Raw genomic sequence first — 21,078 nt, 5'->3', positions numbered from 1 at the left:
AGTTGTTACAGGTGTTGCTTGTACCTTTGGAAAGCCATTTCTTACTGAGGCAAGATAGTGATTTAGGTAAACAGATTTTTTAATGCACAGCAAACTTAATGAGTCATTTAAACACTTAAATGTCAGACTGAGGCTGAAGAGGGCTCTTCAAATAAAACATTCTTCATTCTTGGCTGACTAATTTTTCTAACATACAATCTTATTAATCATATTAGCAAACATTTCATTTAGTTCCTGATTCCACAAAGGACATAAGCATGTGCTCAGCCCAACTGAGCTACTTGATTTTGAGCTGCTTCAAATACCAGCATCATCCTCAGAAGACAGAGAATTGAATTTGGGGTCACCCTTGAGCTTTAAATATAATGACTCTATCAAGGTAACAAGAACTATTTTAGGAAAATGTGTAGGAGAAGGAATTCTTGGTTGGCCTCAAAGAAAGCAGAAATATCTTACCTTGAGAATTTCTTGATGGTTTTCTGACGCATATAATCGGCCGTCTCGAACAATGTCTTCTATGAGTTGTTGGTAATCCTCTGAAAAATAAAGGTCAGTTGAGTGACTGTGACATCTGTTGGGAGGGCAGTAGTCAGACATGAGCTAGACCTCCTCTTGAAGACAGAGGTGAGAAATTTTGTATCCAGTTAATTATTCAGTGTCTCTCAGGCTGCTGAATTCTAATTTAATAACTTTAAAATTCTCTATTTCTTTACAACAGTGATTTTGAATTATCCCTATAAATAGTAACATCCTCAAAAAAACCCTACTCCCTCCAGATAATAATGCTGTATTATCTCCACTCTAGAGATGAAGAAACAGGGATACAAAATCATTTTTCAAACATTACATATATGTATGTTATTTCAAAGTCTTTGCAACTAAAATTAAATGAGTCACATAAAGTTTTTCCTCATTCTTCTGTCCCTGTAAGCGGTGTAAGAGATATTCTAAAGGAAAATTTTCTGTAATTCAGATATAACACAAAGATGAAAAACAATTCTATTCTCACCATCGTAGGTCACATAGGGGACCTGAAATCCTTTGCCACTGTTTCCTTCATTTGACTTGAACTGAATCCAGAGTTTCCTCGATCTTGAGGTAAATGCAATAGGTCTCTCATATGTCTGACATGTTTCATATGTAGTAATTGAAGTAGGAGAAGCTGGAAATAAAGTTAAATGATGTTCTTTATAAAATAACTTTCTGCACCCTTCCTCATCTAGAGGTCAGAAATGTCAAATTGACAAGATGCTTCTCAGCTGCCATATTCCCGAGAGCAGAAGTTTTTTGGGATAGAATGGATGTTGTCCTTATTTGCCTATAGAGGTTTTTCCATAAAGGTAATGGGAGTCCCCCAGCAAGAAGCTTAAGCAGATGGTGAGGTATCATTTTTGACGTTTATAAAATTATTATCAATATTACTTATTTTTTTTTACTACTCTAGCATTGTATCCCAGAGTTCCCATATGCTTGTCCCACATAGGTAAGAACAGATGAGCTGCATGCCAGGCAGACATGATAACCATCCCCTGACATGCCCAGTTTGGGGAGTTCATCTGATAGCAATAAACCACTTATAAATAAAAACACAGTAAAACCAGAATGTAATGTCTGGTGTAGTAGTTCTGACCAAAAGACTGACAGAGTCAGTGACCCACGGAACAGTGAACCTGCGTGTGAGGAGGTGACTGGTGACAGCCAACACAGCTTCACGAAGGGCAAATCATGCCTGAAGTGTAGCTTTACCCTGATGTGACTGGCTTTGGTCACTGTTGGAACCACAGTTTGGGGTTAGAAGGACAACTGATGTGTTTTGTTATAGTAAGTGCTTTCCTTTTAAAAATCTCATCTGGACAGGTATAATTTCCTTCCATCTATAGTGACCAGGTGTCTTCCTTCTGATATACAGAAATGTCAACACAGGCCCTCAGGGATAAAAAGTTGTGAAAATTGTTTTAGCAAATAAAAGACACCATTTTTGTGAGTAAATACACTGTTTTGAACAAAACTCCATACAAACAATTGCCTTTCAGGTTTGGTGCTTGTTGGAGATTTAGCAACAAATCACCAGAAGGATGCCCACATCCTCCATGCAAAAGAATGCATCTCATTGGGATCTTAACTTCAGAAGTTGTTGAATTAACTTCATAATCAAAGACACAATGCACCCCCTCCATTCCATAGAAAAGCAGGATAACTTTGGATTTCTTGAGGGTGTCATTTGTACCAACCCACTGCCCAGATTTAGCAATAACTGCAGCATATATATATTTACAAAGGGTAAGTGAGAGCACAATTTGTACAGATTACAGAGATAGTTCTCCAAATATAATTTAGCATTGTTGACTTCGAGAGCGGCAGTGATTTATCCCTTGTGGTAACTGAGCCAGACAGAAGCCCATTAATTGCTTTGTGATTCAGACAATAAACTTGAATAATTAATATCACTCTGCTAACTGTTATTGGCAGTGTTCTGTTTTAACTTGCTGTGCCACTTCATTCAAGAAACCTTTCAGAAACACTGGCTGCACTGGAGACAGTCATCCCTTCAATATGAACTATTCACTCCATCAGTTTGCAGAAAATATAACCCATGTATGGCAACTTACCACTTTTTCTCATTACTAAAACATCACCACATTCATCTTCAATCGGGAGAAATATCTCAGGTACTACGATGAGTATTCTTCTCTTTGGGGGTGGGTTTATATTCCAAATGCATTCCACATTAGCTGGGTAGTCTCCAGGATAGTTGGGCGATTCAATGTAGCCAGTGTAGTCCCCCAGTTCTCCTCCACAGTGCTGGTCTGGGGAGAAACATAAATTAGCATTTGTGTTAGTTGATTAGTTAATCTGAGATGTTTTCCTAGATCTGTCACCAGCAAGTCTAAACTCGTGCTTGTGGCTTTAGAAATGCACGCATTGTCCTGCTGTAAAGGAGTATTTGATCCACAAGGTTGCTCCAACGGATTGCAAAACCTTAATCTCCAGTGCAGGAACTGATTCAAAGCTTCATCCAGGCTGCTTTAACATTAGATTGAGAAACACAGGTAAATAAACATGATCTGATTGTGGTTACCATGGATACCGTGCTGACATGCAGAACATATTCTGCTTTAACTTACTTGGCTTTTAACTGGGTTTGTGCTGGTCCCAATAGCCAGCCTTACTTGATTACAGATCTGCACTGCTTCATCTTAGATTAAACCAGTTAATAAAGAATCTCCACTGAGGGATCAGGTTTTCTTTCTGAGTTTTCAAAACTCCTACTGAATTTGGCACAAGTTACTTAAGCTTGATCTCTCCAGGCCTACTCATCCACATAAAATTAGATACGTGTTTAAATATTTTGCTTAATCCAACCCTCAAATACCATGCAAGGTCAGAAACTGGCTTGAAAACTGAGAGGATCTAAGACAGCAAAGTAACAAGGGTGGTTTTATTTTACAGGAAGATCATCAAACTTCTTCAAATTCCATACAAACATATAATTTACTCAAATGACATTAGAAATTAAGAAGGGCTTAAAAGACACATGGCACACAATCAGAATAAAAATTTACAGTAGATCTGCACATCAATAGTTAGTTAGATGACATTGCTTAATTATTATAGAAACATTCTCTTAAATTAGCATGGTAGAGATGAAAAAAATTCTTGCCTAAAATAATCAGTCATTCACAAAAGATCAAACAACACTGCACTGAAATCCTTGGGGATATTTAAAATGGTAATTAAGATAGGAGACTGAGTACTGCAAAAAAGCCTCCAAGAAGATCTCACTGTCATAAGCGATTTCCTGGCAAATGCAGCATGCATGACCGTATCTTCTAATATTTTATAATTATTCTAAAATGGCAGTTACTCTGATAGAAGATATTTTGGTCTACAGAGACACAGAGAAATACTAATCACTGTTACACAAGCTACAGGATCTGGGAAATGAAAGGCTCTGTAGTTTTAACTTGTAGCTGGCACTCTGTGAAATCATATTAAAGCTAAAACACTCATATGCATCAAGTGGTACTTTCCCAACTCTTTTTCCTCCTTGTTTTCCCAACTTTTACTATTCTCTCTGGCAGCAGATATGTGCTAACTAGGAAGTACAAAACTGAAGTCCAGCCTGACAGATGGAGCCTTCGAGCTGCAGTTCAGACCCAAAGACACGCTCTGTGTCACTGATATAAATGTAACTTACTTTTGCAATGCGTGACATTGGTGGAGCCATCGAAATCTGTGCTGGTGTTGCCAGGGCAGGTGATGCAGTAGTTTTGACCAAACTCAGGCTGGTATGTTCCCACAGGGCACCGGATGCATCTGTGTGTTGTGGAGTTGTAGTAGTGTCCAGGAGAACAGTGAACTGCAAGGTATGAGGTGTATTATTTTCAAAAAGTAGCAACCTCCAGTGCTGAGAGAACTTTCCTCTGCCCTGGACATACCTGGTCTGCAACATTAGGCCATAAAGGGCAGAAAAGACACCAGCTTCCTGTATTTCCCAGTATTTCCAACTGAAACCCCATGACTAGAGCCGAACCCTTATGACTTAGAAATGTGTGATACACATCTCTCACTGTATTTAATATATTTGTAATAAAAGGAAGTGGATGTAAATCCACCTCAACAAGAAAAATTACTTTCACAGTTGCAGGAGAGAAGTTTCCATTAGTGTATGTTTGCCAGGACCAGCATGTCATTCCAGTAACTAAACCAAAATGCATTTGGGCAGATTCCTGTTTCAGCATTGGCACTGGAAGTTGATATTATGGAATACAGAATGCGTTGTACGCTTACAGTTTCTGCCTAGCCCATGAGTAATCAATCTGTAACTTCATACAACTTCTGCAGTGTTTAGTATTTTTGGCACAGTAAATAAAAATATACAGGACAAGAAAGCTAAAGCATTGTCTAATCCAAGTTTGTGTTATTTACTGCCACACAGTGGGGCTGATTCCCTTATCAGCTGCAGTGCTGACCCCATACTTGCCTGTGGTAAATTCCAGAGAAAACCATAAATCCTTTTCAGTCTGCACAACCTTGGGAGACCATTCCCAGTTTACAGGTTTGTTGACCATTTCATTTAATCACATGCCCATACAGTGACAATGTTTGTTTTGGAGCCTTCAAGAGCCCCTTGGCACTAATGATAATAAACCAAAGGCCCAGAAGTAAGAAGATGGAAGTGTGGAAAGATTTTGAATTCACCTTTGGTTTCACAGTCTTGAAAGGAAACAGCACCTTCGTATTTGGTCACAAGCCCACCGCCACAGGGAAAGCAGAGGGTCCTTCCTGGTTCAGGCTGATATGTACCAAGAGGACAGACTGTACAAGGTTTAAAACCATCTGAAGAGTAGTGCCCAGGAGAACACTGCCCTAGAAATTGAAAATTATAAACTGTATTAGTGTGTTGACTTTTCTGGATGGAGTATAAAACCCAGTAGTAGTTAGCAAGGCTTTCTTTCACTTGAACATGTGACATCAAGACAGCTGCAGATCAATTTCTAGTCTTACCTGCAAATTTTGTATTGTTCCTGTATCTTCTTCCTAAAACTACCACCAGTAAATAGAACCAGTTTCATAATATGCTTTTTGGCAACTACGTTTCTGTCTGGATAATTTTTACATTTGTTTTGGTTTTTTTAGAAATGGGTCTATTAAGATTTCATTAGAATACTTTGTACTTACACCAAGGCTTTCATCTCAATATTTCAAAGCACTTTTATAGGGAAAAATGAAACTGCACCATGCCTATGAAGCAAATTTTTGTATCTCCATTTTAGAGATATGGACAGTGGATCATGGGGTTTACGAGATGGGATGGTACCAGTCCAGCACCTTCTCTGTGAGAATACCTAACACTAGCAGCTTTCCACGTAGTTGTGAAAAGTAGTGCTTGTCAGATGCTCCTCTGCCAGGAAGTAGTGATTTGTGTAAAGCAAATTGTTTTGTCAATGGATCTACTGACAGAAGTTTCCAAACTCATTCTCCAGGCAGTTTCTGATAGGCATTTGTTTGGCTTGGTTCTCGCTAGCTTGAGTACTTTACTCTGTGACAACCTGAGAAGCAGGATATCAGGTTTTTCAGGATTATGGCATGAATGTGTATCTTCACACCACTCCAGACGGGGACACCAGCGCTGTGAGATGCTACATATTCCCTGAGGCTGCCTAATCCCAGGACTTTGTAATTTAGCTTCCCTAAGAACTGCACAGCAGACAGAAACAACTGGCTGGAAAACAAGAAAGTTTTGAGAGCTCTAGGTATTGTTGGAGTCTCGTAAGAGCCCTGATACTTGTTGGGAAATGCTTGGGGCATTCAGTATCTTGGGTGCTTGGCATGAACAAGGAACTTTGGTTCTTAGGATGAACTAGAGCCCCTGAGTGAAAGCAAAGTTCAGGTTCTGTCCCCCCAAAAGCCAAACTCCTGTGGACACCTGTGGGGCCAGGATCTCCAGGATTTACTTGTTCTTCCATCCCAGCTGGCTGGAATATGACTGTACAAACTGGCTGTTGCGACATAGACCTCAGAGAAATATTATGATGTTACTAATTTGAAGACAATTCTGCTCTTGTTTTTAGTAGCAAAACTGGTGTACCTGGCCTGGTCCAATCAGTTACTGGAACCCAGACCAGAACCGGTTTCCTGGCGGGACTTGTGGCCCTCTGGGGGACCCATGCTGGAGCAGGCTGTGCCTGAAGGACTGACCCTGTGGAAAAGTGACTCATCTGGAGAACTCTTGCCCATGAGATGGAGTCAAACTGAAGAAGTTAATGAAGTCTCCTGTTGGAGGGACCCCACGCTGAAGCAGCAGCAGGAACATCAGTGTGATGAAATGACCAGAACCTCCATTTCCATCTCCCTGTGCTGCTGGGGGGGAGGAGGTAGAGCTGGGAAGGAGAGAGGAGTGTGGAAGAGGTGTTTTTAAGAGATATTTTATTTCTCTTTATCCTGCTTTGATTTTGATTAGTAATGAATTCACTGAATTTTCCCAGTTCGAGTCTGTTTGATATTTGGTGAGTGGTCTCTCCCTGCCCTTAAGTCATGAACCTTTGTTATCCTGTCTCTCCCCTCTCCAGCTGAGGAGGGCAGTGATAGATCAGCTTTGGTGGGTGCCTGGCATCCAGGCAGGGGCAACTCCCCCAGCACGGAGTTCACTTGCAGCTACAAGCGATTTCTGCACAACAGGCACTTAAAACATCTGACATACTTGTGGAATGTACATACCTCACCTTTAGCAGTGAGGATTTCAGTAAAAGTTAATTGATTACTGCACAAGCATTTCTGCTCTGGAAGATAGGATGCAAAAATACTATTGATTACTGGCAGTGAGTACATTTCTAACAAAGTCTGGCTATCAAAAATACACTGTTTCATCACGTGCTGACACAAATTTTGATAAAATCTTTGACAGGGAAATTTATGAAGTCCAAAGCATATTCTCTCTTGCCACTTCCAGAGGAAAAGGGGAGAGCTGAGCAGAAAAACACTGTTGTGATCTGACAGTAAATATTGGGAGATAAATCCATCCAGCAAAAATAATCAGAAGGGTTTCTTTTTGTTGTTGTACAGAACAGTAATTCCAATTTAAGCCTTGAAACAAAAGTCTTTTTCCTCTAGTTGCTATGCTGCTTTTGTCAGTATGCTATAGTCAATCTTTATAAACTCAGACTGTATTTTGATAAGCTATTCTTGTGTTTTGGATAAATACAAATCAGCATAGCAAAGATGCACAGGTGTTTCAAATTTTTCCTCTGATAGTTCCTTCATACAGCAAATCAGCAAAATTTATCATATGTTTGGACTGGAGACACTACAGTTATTTTTTATTCAGCAGATGGGAAAAAGTAGCAGTTTCTCAAGTGACATTTGCCACGTGTTCACTTTAGATATCCTTGAAGAAAGCATTAATGTAAATTGCATGGATGAGTTGTCAAGCTAGAACTTGTGCAGCAGATAGGACAGATTTATTTAAAAGTCAGATAATGTATCTGTTACAAAGTAGATTTTGATAGTCTGTAATGAAATGAGGTAAAGAAAATAATTAGCAGGTTTTTTGTCTTAAAAACTTATACTGATCAAATTACAGTAGAAGCACCAGGTATTATCATCATTATAATTTAGTTTATAAATCATGAAGTTGAATCAGAGATGCTACATCACTTGCTAAAAGCTACAGTGCATTCAAGCAGCACTAAAAGTTGCAGTCATTAGTTCTGAGTCTGGCTTACAGATCCTTGCAGCATAACTATCTCAAATTTATAATTGCTGCTAATGAGAGCAGGTAAGCTGCATCTCATGCAAAACATTAAATCAGTGGATTCATTATTAGACTCACCAATACCAGTCCAAAGTAATTCATTTCTTTGGCTCACAATATACTGATGAATCCTTACAAGTCAAGGTACTTCCATATCTGACTTGAAGCACAAAGTGCTCTGCTTGGCTTGCTCATTTCCATACCACAACTCACATTGCTGTAGCAGATCCCATCTTCTTGTCAGCAATGTGAGTGCACGGCCCAAGCCCAACCCTCCATTTCTCGTAAAGGCACAGAGGTTTCTTCTGTTACCTTTACAAGACAGAAGTGTGGCAGGCTCTCTCCTCTCGCAGCCTCCCTGCCTCACAGGGTGTGTGGCAACACCTAAAGCTTTTATAACCACGTTCAACTTGCCTCCACATTCCGACACGTTCCGGGCGCCCGCCACTCCCTGGCCATCGTTACTGGGGCAAGGCTCACAGGTGAGCTGACCTTCTGTGTCCTGGTACGTTCCTGGCGAGCACGGAACGCACTGATTGTGTTCTCCGCTATAAAAGGTGCCCGTGCTGCAGGTAACTGAGGAAAGAGAAGGGGAGGCTACGTAAGGATGTTCATTTTGATCACATTATTTGTCCTAATAGCAAACATTTAGAGAAGATGGATGTCTTTGGCCCCAGGATTATGATGGCACATGTTTCGCACATGTTAGGCCAGGATCTTCATCTGGTGTAAACCACATCTCCACTGTAGTCTAGGTCAGTTTCTATCAGGGTGAGGTCCTACTTCTATTGTTCAAACTATTAAACGGCTTTGTAATGCACTCAGGTGTTTCTCACACGTGTGTTACTGGGTGCAGTCTTAAAACAGTATCTTGCAGTTCATTAAAGCAGTGCTGCACAAAGTGTGGGAAATGTGAGCTTTTAGTTTATACCAGGTGCAGTTACAAGTTGGGTTTATGGCAGATGACTAGAAAAAGTCTGTCTCCTGAGATCAGTTCTAGAGATTTCTCCATGGGCAATGTATTCCCTGTAATAATTTGTGTCTCTTGCAACTCAGATACCCCACTGTACAGCATCTTAAATACAGATATGAATACACGAGCTTTTCTTGCTACAACAGGGCATGTAACTGCATTACACATTTTTCTCTGCTGGATAGGGGTGGTTAAAATGCCTGAGTTTCTAGAAACTAATAGCAACAGTCTTTCAAATACAGTTTATAAACCACTGTTCCCATATGATGACAACTACCTCTGAACCCACTCATTGGAAGCACCTATCACATCTGACTTCTTTTGGCTTGTAAGTCACTTGCTGTCTAAAAAGCTGGAGAAATAGATATGATGATTTTTGAATAAGTGATTAGAAAGCTTGCAGTGCTGCGAACTGCCATTAATAAGATTGCACAAGCACACTGTCCCCAGCAAAGCACATTGAGTGCCTATGTGAAAAGGCTGAAAGAAATTAAGTATTTTACATAAAATAGATTGCTATAATTTTTTTTAACTGGACCTCTTGAGCATTAAATAGAACATATCCATGGATCACACATTATTTGGTGGTGAGGTGAGTGAGAGTGGTGGTGTAAAAGTAAATATATAGCAACGAGGTAAACATCATATTATTATTTTACGGAATTGTAATTATATTTTGATAAGATGGGAGCAACTGGGAACTGATTGCCAACATTGTCTTGTGGCAGGTTTTGATACCTACCACCTGACAGCATGGGAATGTATCCATATTTATGCTTTTGATTTCCTACAACCATCTAATGAATTCCCCTCAGAGTCTTATGAACCATCTATGGTCCATGCATATATACGGAGTATTAAATTCTCAATCATTATCTCAGAGATTTCCTCCCTGATTCACCATGGAAAAGGTAATTTTGGACTGCTTGTTTTGGGGGATATGACTGAATATTTGAGCTGTTGGGACTTACCACATTTTCCATCCTGCAGTACTTGCCCTGTACTGCACGCTTCATGCCCTTCAGTAGCTTTAGCTGGCTTCTGAGCCACTTCATATTCTGTCCCAGAAAACTGAATGTAAAATTGCTGTTTATTAATAGATTTCCTCAATGTTTTGATTGCAGTTTGCAGCTTCTGCTCCATCCTTTTCCGAACACAGTCAATGTTACAGGTGTCTAGATGGGAAATGATAACAAAACTAGAAGCAATTGAGATTCATGTTTAAAAGAGGTGCTTAACAAAAAGCTTAGCCTGCGTTGCACTGTGACGCCTCTGTTTGCTTCACTGTCTTGTCCATATAAACTGAAGCAGCAGCTCACTGCATTCAAGATCAGGCCTTTCAAAGGGACAGGACAGTATCCTGAGGTCCATGGAACAGTTCCATGGCCTACAAGTGCATGCTGAGTACTGCAGAAAGCGACAATCCCAATGTGTTCTCCTTCCAGGTGTGTTCAGTCTGCCACCATTAATGTTCCTGAATTTTCACTGGCCATGCTTTTCTCAGTTGATTAGGAACTCCTGCCACTTCCCTGACCTAAACACCTTCGTGTCAGTGACAAAAAGAAAGGTGCTTTCATGCACGACTACTGTTTGAATCACTTGGCTAATGAGGCGCTCCTCAAAGTTAAGAAATCTGCCTTTGAGGACTGACATCTTTATAGGATTCAGTCCACATTTTCTTTGGCTGGAATTTATAAGATAATATTCCATCTCATTAAGAACTTAAATCAATTAGTTTTATTCCTGAAGTTTGGTAAGAAAACATGAATTTATCAACTGTGTGATAAAACTGTGTGATTCACAGACTTAATACTCAGCAACTTACATTTTGGAGGATATTTTTACCATCATTTTTGCAGAACTTCTACCTAATCTTTATGTTCCCTGTATATCAATTAGCACTTCTGCTGTTTAAAGAAATCAGACTGAATTAAAGCACATGACTTAACTCAAGGCCTTGAAGGAATTTGGATGCAGGTTTAATCTTTGTTCCTTTGGCTTAATTTCATCCCTGGTTCTTTTCAATTAAATCTCTGAAACTTTGAGTTTGGAAAGGCCACTGAGTGAGGCTTGTGCTAAAAGGTGTTCATGGCAGCTGGATGAAATAGCATCAAAGAGATTTTAACAACACACTGAGGAAGTAAATTCTGATTTCTCTCCGTAGAACAATCTTTCACAAACCTGAGACTTCTTCAGACTTCATCTCCACTTCAAACTCTGCTGTGATATGGGACACTTCTTTTGACGGTGACTTGCGGCCTCTGCGTTTTTTCTTGGAGGAATCGCACTTGAGATTCACAAAGGTCACCTGACAGCTGTCTGTACAGGAGAACTGACCTCCTTTGCATGAGAGAAGCAACACAGAAAAGAAATCAAGTAGGAAAGTGGCAAGTGACAGGCTAACAAGTGATATCTCACTGGGTTATCATGAATGCAGTGACAGGCTTCGTAGTGTTTCCTGTGTGTTGTGAGACATCTCCTTCTCTGGGCAGTGCTGGGTTTGCTTCTTTTGCCAGGGAATGCAGAAGGCATAAGCACAGTCTGGTGATGCTCAGCTGTGCAGTGCTACCTTCAATGCCTAAAAACTGCCCAGCCCTTTCCTGCATAAGGATTAGAAAGCTCTTTACAGAAATTATTTTAAATCAGCAAATACTATAAACAGACATTTGATGATGGCTAGAGAGTCAATTTCATAAATCTATGAGAATGTCAGGCCTGGGCCTCTAGAAACTATCAGCAGGTATTCCATCCCTTTCAGAAGTGACAATCATCGGATAGCAAAGGCTTTAAAAGGCTTTGATTGTGAGGTTATGAAAATGTATTGGAAGGTTTTATCTGAGCAGGAATCATAGTTTGCCACAGGTGATAGACCTTCCAGGTCAGGGAGCAATTTGTAGCACTCAAGCTACCAGAAGGATTTAATTCTGAGGGTGTGGTTGTATGGTATAATCTTACTGTTAGAGGTTCAGATGACATAAACACAAAGCAAAGCAAGCAAAGGACAAGGAAATGCATCCAAGGGATTGTATGGACCAAAAAATTAAATTCAGCTTCTATGACTTTAAAAATGAATCTGATAATCACATCTTATTCACAGGGGCAAGCATCTTAATGACAAAGACCTAAGTCAACACTTGCAAAATTAGAGGCATAAATGTGCAGATTGCAGGGTAAAGATGAAATATGAGTCTAAATTTTTAAACCATTCACTTTTTTTAAAAACAGCTATTTTTACTCTTCTGTGTTCTGGGCTCATATAAGACTTAACACTCACTAGTGAAAGTGGTGGTAAGACAAATTCACAACAGAGAATGGATCACCAGTAGATGTTTGGTATTTTAAGCAGCAATATAGCTTTTTTAACACCACATTTTTGTTAATTACATCTAAATCTTACAAATATTTTTTCTAACATCATTACTACTCACTCTTTCATAACAAAAGATCTGAGGCTGCGTAACATCAGATTTTTGTAATAACCTTCCCTCTTAGGAGTTTTCTTTGGTGCCACAATAGGTTACTAATCCAGCATAAACCAAACAAATAACAGCTTTTGTTTTCTTTTAAAAAACTCATTTGGGAAAACCAAACCAAACCAAACCAAACCAGCCCTGTTTCACATAACTTTGCATTAGTCATAGCTTTTTGTCTCAGGGTATTTCTGCCATTATCAAGGCCAGAAAAAGGATCAGCTTAATTCCCAACTCATGTACTTTTGAACAAAGATTTTTCAAAGCAACTGGTGAGATTTTCAGCCCCCAAGATCCAACCCAAGGCACTGTTCAGCCAGAGTGGGAACCTTGGCCTGAACTTAAATTGCGACTGATTTTTTTCCTGTCTGCAGTGTGAAAACAAAGCATGCAAATGAACAAGCAAAAAAAAAAAAAAAACAAGTGTTGTTTACATGCTGGAAGAAACCACCTACCTGAAACAGCCTGCTTCCCAGAATCTTTTGTTTTTTCTTTGCTGCGAGGCCGTAAATGGCATTTTGCATCTTTGATTTTAAAACGAGCTTTCTGCTTGATTGGAGGGGCCAGGGAATCTGTTGATGTAAAGTAAAAAAATCTACCACTGGGACAGAAATGAAATGAGATCTGAAACATATTTTTAAAAACAGACTCAAAAGCTTTCTTGTGACATAGAAAAGAGGCAGCCCAAGAATTACACAGCTTGTGCAAGGGGGTTCATTGCCACAAGTACATTTTTTTCATGTGAGTACCTACCCTTGAGCCCACACAGATCATTGAATGTGCTAGTACCACACTTGCTCTGCACATCTTGTTGGATTTTGGGTGAATTTGTCTTTTACTATGTTTAGCCTTATTCTTAAGAAGAGAATTCCTGACAAGGACATCGTATTTTCTACCAGAACTTAAGAGACATATCAAGAGAATAGGGTAGGGAAACTCCAAGGGGGCTGACCCAAGGGTGGGTTACTGGGGTAACTGATTTCCTATTGGATGTCCCAGCCAGATATACTAATTAATTAACCCTAGAGAATTACAGAACTCCTGTACCACACGTGCACGATGCCGTACTTTGCACACCTGAAAGCTTTCATTAAAGAGCTGCTTTTCTATCTTAACACTTTAACTCTGTTGCAAGGTTTTTCCTTTTGTTATTGGGCAACACCTTAACCCTTGCCTTACCTAACGAACGAGCCTGATGTCCTGCAATCCCTGGAGGTCCATGCCCTCCCTCCCCGGGCCCAGCAGCAGGGCAGCACCCACCTGAGCAGCTGGGCAGGGTGGTGTTGCGCCTGGGCTGCGCCTTGCCGTGCTGCGCGGGGACGCCGCAGCTCAGCGTGTAGCTGTTCTCCGAGTCTGGGGGACAGAACACAGTCAGCACACGGGCAACAGCCTCACAAAGCACCTGCCTGAGGCTTCAACTTCTTAATGCTGCTAAACAAGGAGACATCGTAAGTGCTGAACTTGGGTTTTAAATGGCTGAAATACTTCGCCAGATGCTTGAACACTTCACAGTGTTGACGGCAAGAGTTGTTTCTTCCGGCACTGAAATGATAATTTTGTAAGTGATTTGGCACAAGGTTAGCTGTGCACATGTAAAAAATATTTTGTGATTGTCCATGGCGAAGTCCTTCTGCTTTGATCACCCCTATAATTTAAAAAATAAACCATGTACTTTCATAATAATTTTAGCTTCAGCTTCTGACAGAATTTCTTGGCGGAAACAAAAATGGCATACTTAGAACCAGAACAGTGTCTACATATTGCAGAGATAAAACCGTGTCCTGGAAATGCACAGTTCCATAATCTCTGCTAAACTGAAAATAAAGTCTGAATAGCTTGACTGCATATAGGGCCAAGACTAAACGTGAAAAGCAGACACTCAAAAATAATCCTGTGCCAGAACATCTATGAAAAAGCAGCAGCAATCCCCCCCTCCTTCCCTGCAAAACTGTGAAGATGAAAACTACCAGTAGCAAATGGTAAAAAAAAAAGGAGAGAAGGGAACAAAATGCCCAAAATTTTATAAATACTACTCAGCTGGACTGAGAGACACATCCACTTTAACCAGGATGGTGCAGAAAAATGTTGTTATATATTGAATTGCTGTGACAAAAGGGAGGGCAAAAATGAACAGCTGATTTCAGTGAATTCCTGTTACTTTTTAATACAAGCTTTTTGTTAGAATTTTCCCACCTTCGCAACTGACACCTCAAATTAGGCAATGAAGGACCAAAGTTCTCATGTGTAGTTGACAATCCGCTCTTCTTGATTTAATTTATAGTGATGTTTTGCTCATTTACTGTTGTCCATATCAAAAAATGAATGCAAAAATCATGAATACATTAACAGAGAAAAATCATCAAGTCACACCCTAGACGTAAGAGGACAAATACTTTGTACAAACCTGGAACAAAAAGAGTATTGGATGGGCACGACAGGAAGCAGCTCTCTATGCCTCCTGTCTTACTGCACACTAGCTGAGCCTTGGGAGCTGGTTTGGCATTTGGGAGACATTTCACCATCTCTGAGGAGAAAAAAAAGAAAGACATATGAAACAATCGGATGCTGCCCAACCCAGAACCTTGTGTGCACACTTGGATACAATGGTGAGAAAAGGCAGGAAGGGGCAAAAACCATAATGGCAGATACACGTATTTCTGAAATAAGCACGTGTTAAGGGAGAGCGTCTGGATTTGGATGTTGAGCTTGTACTTGAAAATGAAACTCCTTCACATTTTTACACCTAAATTCTAGACCAGTCTTTCCCTCCTATCCTCTACTCCAGGATCTGGATAGGCAGGTGACTCTATGAGCACAATTCTGTGTGCACATCTCGATCTCAGAAGCAACAGGTAACACTATTGCCCTGAGATTTCCTTTCCCCCGTTCGGAGGCAGAGCTCTCTGTTTTAACAGACCAACTACACACTGTGCACAGTGATTTGTTTGTTTAGATGACCACTAAAATGGTATTTTTTAATTCTCTAACTCTCACAGACTTTTAAACTTTAGCTCTATGCTCTAGCTTCTGGAGCTAGGAACCTTCTGAGCCAGGCAGAAGTGAGGCAGGAGATGCTGGGATGGAGATGGATGGTCCTGCTGGTCCTTTCAGACACTGCTGAAATGCCCCAAACAATGCTAGAAGGGACCCTGTGACACACAAAGAGATCACAGAGCCATTTCACATCAGTGTCCACAGCATGAGGCACAGTGCAGCTCATGTGAAGGAGAAACCCAGCTTCTCATCTTCACTTCATGGCAGGATGAAGACAGAGAAGCCTGCAGGTCTCACAAGTGACTCTTTGTACTTGGATAAGGGAGTGCTTGTGTTTTAGCAGAAAGCACATGAAGTTGTTGTTAATTGTTGGAGCAGTCTCTGTGCTTCATCCTGAGATGATGGTATGACACTGATAATCATAAACGTGCATTTATTTTAATTTGCCATCCTTTTGGATTGAAATATTACTGAAGTACATCTTTTCCCTCACAAATGACAAGGTTCATTCTCGGCTGCTGTTGGCACATGCCATCACTTCCTACAGGGAGGAGGCCTCACTGCTTCCCTCCTTTCCCCAGAGGTTCCCCTCTGCACTGACTTCCTATCAAGTGCAGCTGGGCACCTCTTCAAGCAGCTATTTCTGCAGCAGCTGCTTAAATCTCAGCCAAGTGGCTGAAGGGCAGTTCTTGCTTCAGCCTCACAGAAATGCTGTTTCAGGTACATGATTTTTCTCCAAATGTTTCTTGCTACTGTTTTCTTCCAACTGTTTCCTCCAAACCTGCTCACCTTACAAGACAGGTTTGGCTGACATTTGTTTTTCTCACTGCTGTGGTACTGCAAATGTCATTTTTCCTACCTGTCAGCTCACTAGCAGACCACACTGAGGTAGGGGGTGCTTCTGACACCAGAGCTGTAGCAGCTAGACTGGTTTGGGTCTACCAGGGCTTGGGAAAAGCCCAGTAAAACCAGCACGAAACCAAGCAGTTCCAATGCAGTAGCTGGAATGAGTGTTGCCTGTCTTGGCTTGAGTGCAGAGGAAGAGTCCCAGCAGCCTCCAGCTGGTTTGTATTCCTGGCCTCGCTGGTCATTAAATATAAATATATACAAGTCCCATAAACATGCCTGATGTTCACATCTCAAATATGGGAATAATCATCCTCCACTTATCTCCCTCCTAAGTCTTCTATGTTGCTCTGGTGATGTCTTTAAAGGAACTATTTCCTTGGACTGAGGAGGCAACAAAACACAAATTTCCACTGCTCAGTAAGAGAGGGTTTTGTTACTGCAAATGTCTCCAAATCACGTGGCATTCAGGATCACTAAATACAATTCCTCTGCTTTTTATTGTGCTTTTGTAACAATTTAGAATATAGTTTCCTCTCAAAAATGTTGGTAATAAAGGCAGGTGATCAGCAGGGAGATGACACTCATTTGAAGCCTCACTGAAGTCATCAAATACTAGAGTGTGCATCAACAGACAAGAGCATTCTACTTCCATCTTCCAGCTGAGCATTTTAAATAATGAGGAGAAATTTACAACCAGGAAAATATTTTCAATACAGCCTCTTACCATGGGAACAGCATTCTTAGTACATTGAGAGGGAATATTGCACAAGTAGTCTAACTTTATACCAGACCTCCAAAAATTTTAGTCCCAGCTGTTAACTTACAAAATCCTTTCCAGAGGAATAACTGGTATATGGCAAGGGAGACCCAGTGGATAACTACAAATAACAGTGAGCTATTTCTTACTGTCACAATGCTTAGTTCTCTACATAGCAGGGAAGGTAATGTACAGACAGGTAAGCAGGAAAGTGAAGCACTTAATTGTGGTTAGGAAGAACATAATGGCAAAGGCTGGAATTCAGCTTGAGGCTCTCACCCCCCACCCCGCCTTGGTTATAAAGTGCTTTCCATACTGATGTATCCATGTAAAAAATGCCACAATTGTGTGATCACATGAGGCCAGTGCAGTGCTCTCTACTCCAGATTAAGAAGTGCTTTCTCTCTGTATGTGCAGAGATTCCCTGAAAGCAGATTCCCCTTTTTCTTGCTCCCAGTTAGGTATTAGGCATCATCCCCTAGTAACAGGAATACAAATGTGCCTATGAGAAGTTATTTGTGGTTAAAAATTTGGCCATAAAATGCCCAGGTATGCCATTCTCATTAAAAATGAAAAACCAGAATTAAAATCTCACAGAAAATACTTTGGCTGTAGCCATGACCAAGATTTTCTGTGCTTCAAATAAGACTCCAGAAAAGAAGTAATCTATTTAAAGGATAAAGAAATTCAGGTCTGCCACAAAGTGGCACTAGCAGCAAGTGCCAGAAGTTTCTTGGTCTCAGGATTTGTGTTCATTTGATTAATACTTTTGACTCAGCTAGTATCAGTACTTTATATGAGGCAGGATACCTTTAGAGATAATTTGAAAAATTGGGGCATGGTTCTGTGAGTACCCCAATTATACCATGAATACCATGTCTTACCTGTAAACAGTTAAATATTTTGAATATTCTAAATAGTGTTAGAGGTAAACAGAGTAACAGGTGACATTACAGAGATGGGAAAAGGGCAAATTAAGGACAAAAGTATAAAATACATAAGATAATAACAATACTTAGATTTCTGTGAATGGACTCATAAGCTTAAAAAAAGCATTCCACATAAATAAAATCCAACACACTGTTCCTTCACTAATTGACCTGCAGTTGTATCCTAGCCCATGGAGCTCCACAGGATCAGGTGTTACCTGAGTTTATAAAATTAATTTGGGGGTCTAGATTGTGAAAATGAAGCCTCTCTCAAGCAAAACCATGGGCTTTTCCACCCTCCTGGAGAACAGGAACCTCACCACAGTCACTTCTGAGTCTCACTTCCACACTTACCAACACAGTCCTTTTTATTCCAGTGCAGTTTCTTTCCAGGTGGGCAGACACACTCATAGCTTCCCATGGTATTAAGGCACCCAAAGTCACAGCTACCATTGCTGATGCTGCATTCATCAATATCTGAAAACATTTTTAAAGTTGTGAAGAGTCTTAACCATGTGTACACACATGTACCATGCATTAAGATATGATTTGCATAAGGAAATCTATTTCTACTGTACATTTTACATCTGAGTCTAAATAAAAATATATAAAGACAGACAGTGCCAAACAACTTCAGTGCATATTGCATGTATTTGTCCTTAACCTGTCCAGCTCCTACTCTCCCATGGATTTATGCATCTGGTACAGTTTACTTGCCAGGACTAGTTCCACTGAAATTCTTGGAAGTACTCACAAGATACAAAACATGCTCAAAAGTCTCTGCTGCATCTAGACAATAATGCATTATATAGAAAAATGTCAAAGGCATAAACCTCTGTGAGATTATAGCACTTCTGCAAAACAAGCAGATAAATTTACACAGTGATTCCCAGAGTTTTCTTTTAGAAATTCAGGTGAAGGAGGAAATGATGCATTCGACAGAAACTTAGCAGATGAAGTGTAGTTTAGGCTTCTACTCCTCGAATAAAATTACAAGGTAAAGCTTGCAAGAAGGCAAAGAAACTATCCTATATGTTATCAGTGATATTCCACAGAAAATCTTTCAACTTTTGGGACATTAGAAAAGCATTTAGCCAGTATGATGTGGATCCTTTTCAGTCCATGCACTCATCATTCATGTACTTATGCCAACAAGGGCAATCTCTCATCTCCTCTCTTCCCACCACCAGGAGGATGTTTATTTATTTAATGAGCTGAAATGACACCGAATCAACAGGAGATACACAGAATTTCTAATGCTCTGGCTCACTGGTAGACTTCAAAATTAAGCATGCAAGGACTCAAACTAATGACAGGCCTAAGTGGCAAAACTTGAGGCCTGGACGAATCTGGATTCAGAGTTGTGATGTTGTATCTGCTCATAATGGAAAAAAGCAGGAGGTTTGGATCTGGTTATGTTTTTGCTCAAAGTTCAGCACTGAGTATTTCCAGTTAGAGTTTTGGTCCTTCTTCAGTCTTATTGAAAAGACTGAAGCTGAACTGAGGCTTAAGGTTATTTAAAGACTGAGGCAGAACCCCAAACTTTGAGGCTTTCCCTAAAATAGTACATTAGGTCATTAAGGAATTAACAGTGAAACTAAGGATCAGTCTGTCCACACCTCACATAACACAGATCCCAAAAACTTCCAGACTTTGAATTTGCTTTCACAACTGCTCTCAAGTGGAGTCTGATCCCAAATTGCTTCCTTAGATGGACTCCTATTTCTCTTCCTGCCTGCCTCTACTCTTACCATGAATTCATGTGATACTTCTCTATAAAAGAGAGACCAGCATACACCTCCTACACCTTTCTCCCAAAAAAGAAGCCATGCAGAGATACCATTAGCAGTGCCTCATGTTGACATTACAAAATCAGGTGAGCTCAGCCCTCAGAAGTGAGGGGCCAGCATCTGTTTCTGCTACATCAGTTCAACCTCTAATTTGGTCATTGGGGTAATACTGCACTTCAAAAATATCCCTCCCCTAGATAATGAAACATTACAGCACCAATTCTTTCCAGGCATACCAAAAAGGTTGAAAGTAACTCCCCAGAAGATGGGAGGAAGATCCACAACAGCCTTCTGTTATGCATTTCACAGGTAGTTTATGTCACAGACTGGTAAGGACAAATGCCAACAGAGCCTAAATACATAAACTTTTCAAAATGGACATCCTTCCCCTATTCTCTTTGTTGCCCATCGTATGAAGCCTCCTAACAGTTCTGAGTAACCTCACTCCTGTGGAAATACTGATCAAAAAATGGTGGGACACTGGTTTTCATTGGTGCTTTTCTCTTGGGAATGCTTCAGCAAATCTGAGATGCTGAAATTTTAGTCACATCCAGCTCATGATATTTCAAGTTTATTTTAACGTTACGTCTTTATCATCTTGAGTTATAAAACCTTAATCTAAAAGAATGTGTGGCTCTGTAAAGAGTTCACAAAGCAAACAAACACACATGTAAGCAAAACTCAGTTTCCAAACCTCCACAGTGCGTCAGTCCGTACAAGGTGTAGCCTTTGTGGCAGAGACACTCAAAGCTTCCAGGGTAGTTGATACAGGTGTGGTCACAGGTCCTTTCAAAGGAACACTCATCTATATCTGAATTCACAGAAAAAGCATTAGGAAATTAGACTTACTCAGGTTACAGTGAATGATTGAATTTTCTCATTGGGTTGCAATGTCTTGTTATTGACAAAGTATCATTTACCATCCCAGGTAAAATCTGAATAAAATGTTGTTCTCATTCCTCTAGTGCCTTGTAAAGAAAATACTTACAGGTACATGCAGAAGGACAAGAAGAAGTAATTTGCTAAAACCCCACGAAGATTGTATTATGTATGTTCCCCATT

At 40.3% G+C, this 21,078-nt stretch overlaps 1 protein-coding gene across 2 annotated transcripts in view; it reads right to left on the bottom strand.

Annotated features, from left to right (window-relative positions):
- The window catches only part of SCUBE1 (signal peptide, CUB domain and EGF like domain containing 1), a 194,734-nt gene that overhangs the window by 7,196 nt on the left and 166,460 nt on the right, over nt 1-21,078 (bottom strand). For both annotated transcript variants that reach the window (XM_032106283.1, XM_032106284.1), the window contains 13 exons: nt 20,711-20,827; nt 18,581-18,703; nt 15,102-15,221; nt 13,958-14,050; nt 13,153-13,269; nt 11,409-11,567; nt 10,199-10,402; nt 8,669-8,830; nt 5,203-5,370; nt 4,199-4,360; nt 2,610-2,807; nt 1,010-1,162; nt 457-536 (listed from right to left, as the gene is read on the bottom strand). In XM_032106283.1, the coding sequence (XP_031962174.1) occupies nt 457-536; nt 1,010-1,162; nt 2,610-2,807; nt 4,199-4,360; nt 5,203-5,370; nt 8,669-8,830; nt 10,199-10,402; nt 11,409-11,567; nt 13,153-13,269; nt 13,958-14,050; nt 15,102-15,221; nt 18,581-18,703; nt 20,711-20,827 (1,856 nt within the window). The remainder of the gene's footprint in view (nt 1-456; nt 537-1,009; nt 1,163-2,609; nt 2,808-4,198; nt 4,361-5,202; nt 5,371-8,668; nt 8,831-10,198; nt 10,403-11,408; nt 11,568-13,152; nt 13,270-13,957; nt 14,051-15,101; nt 15,222-18,580; nt 18,704-20,710; nt 20,828-21,078) is intronic.

The sequence above is a fragment of the Corvus moneduloides genome, chromosome 4 (assembly GCF_009650955.1).
Source record: "Corvus moneduloides isolate bCorMon1 chromosome 4, bCorMon1.pri, whole genome shotgun sequence".
NCBI classification, from domain to species: domain Eukaryota; kingdom Metazoa; phylum Chordata; class Aves; order Passeriformes; family Corvidae; genus Corvus; species Corvus moneduloides.
Note: the sequence above shows the minus strand (reverse complement) of the source record. Positions and strands in the feature narration are given on the sequence as shown.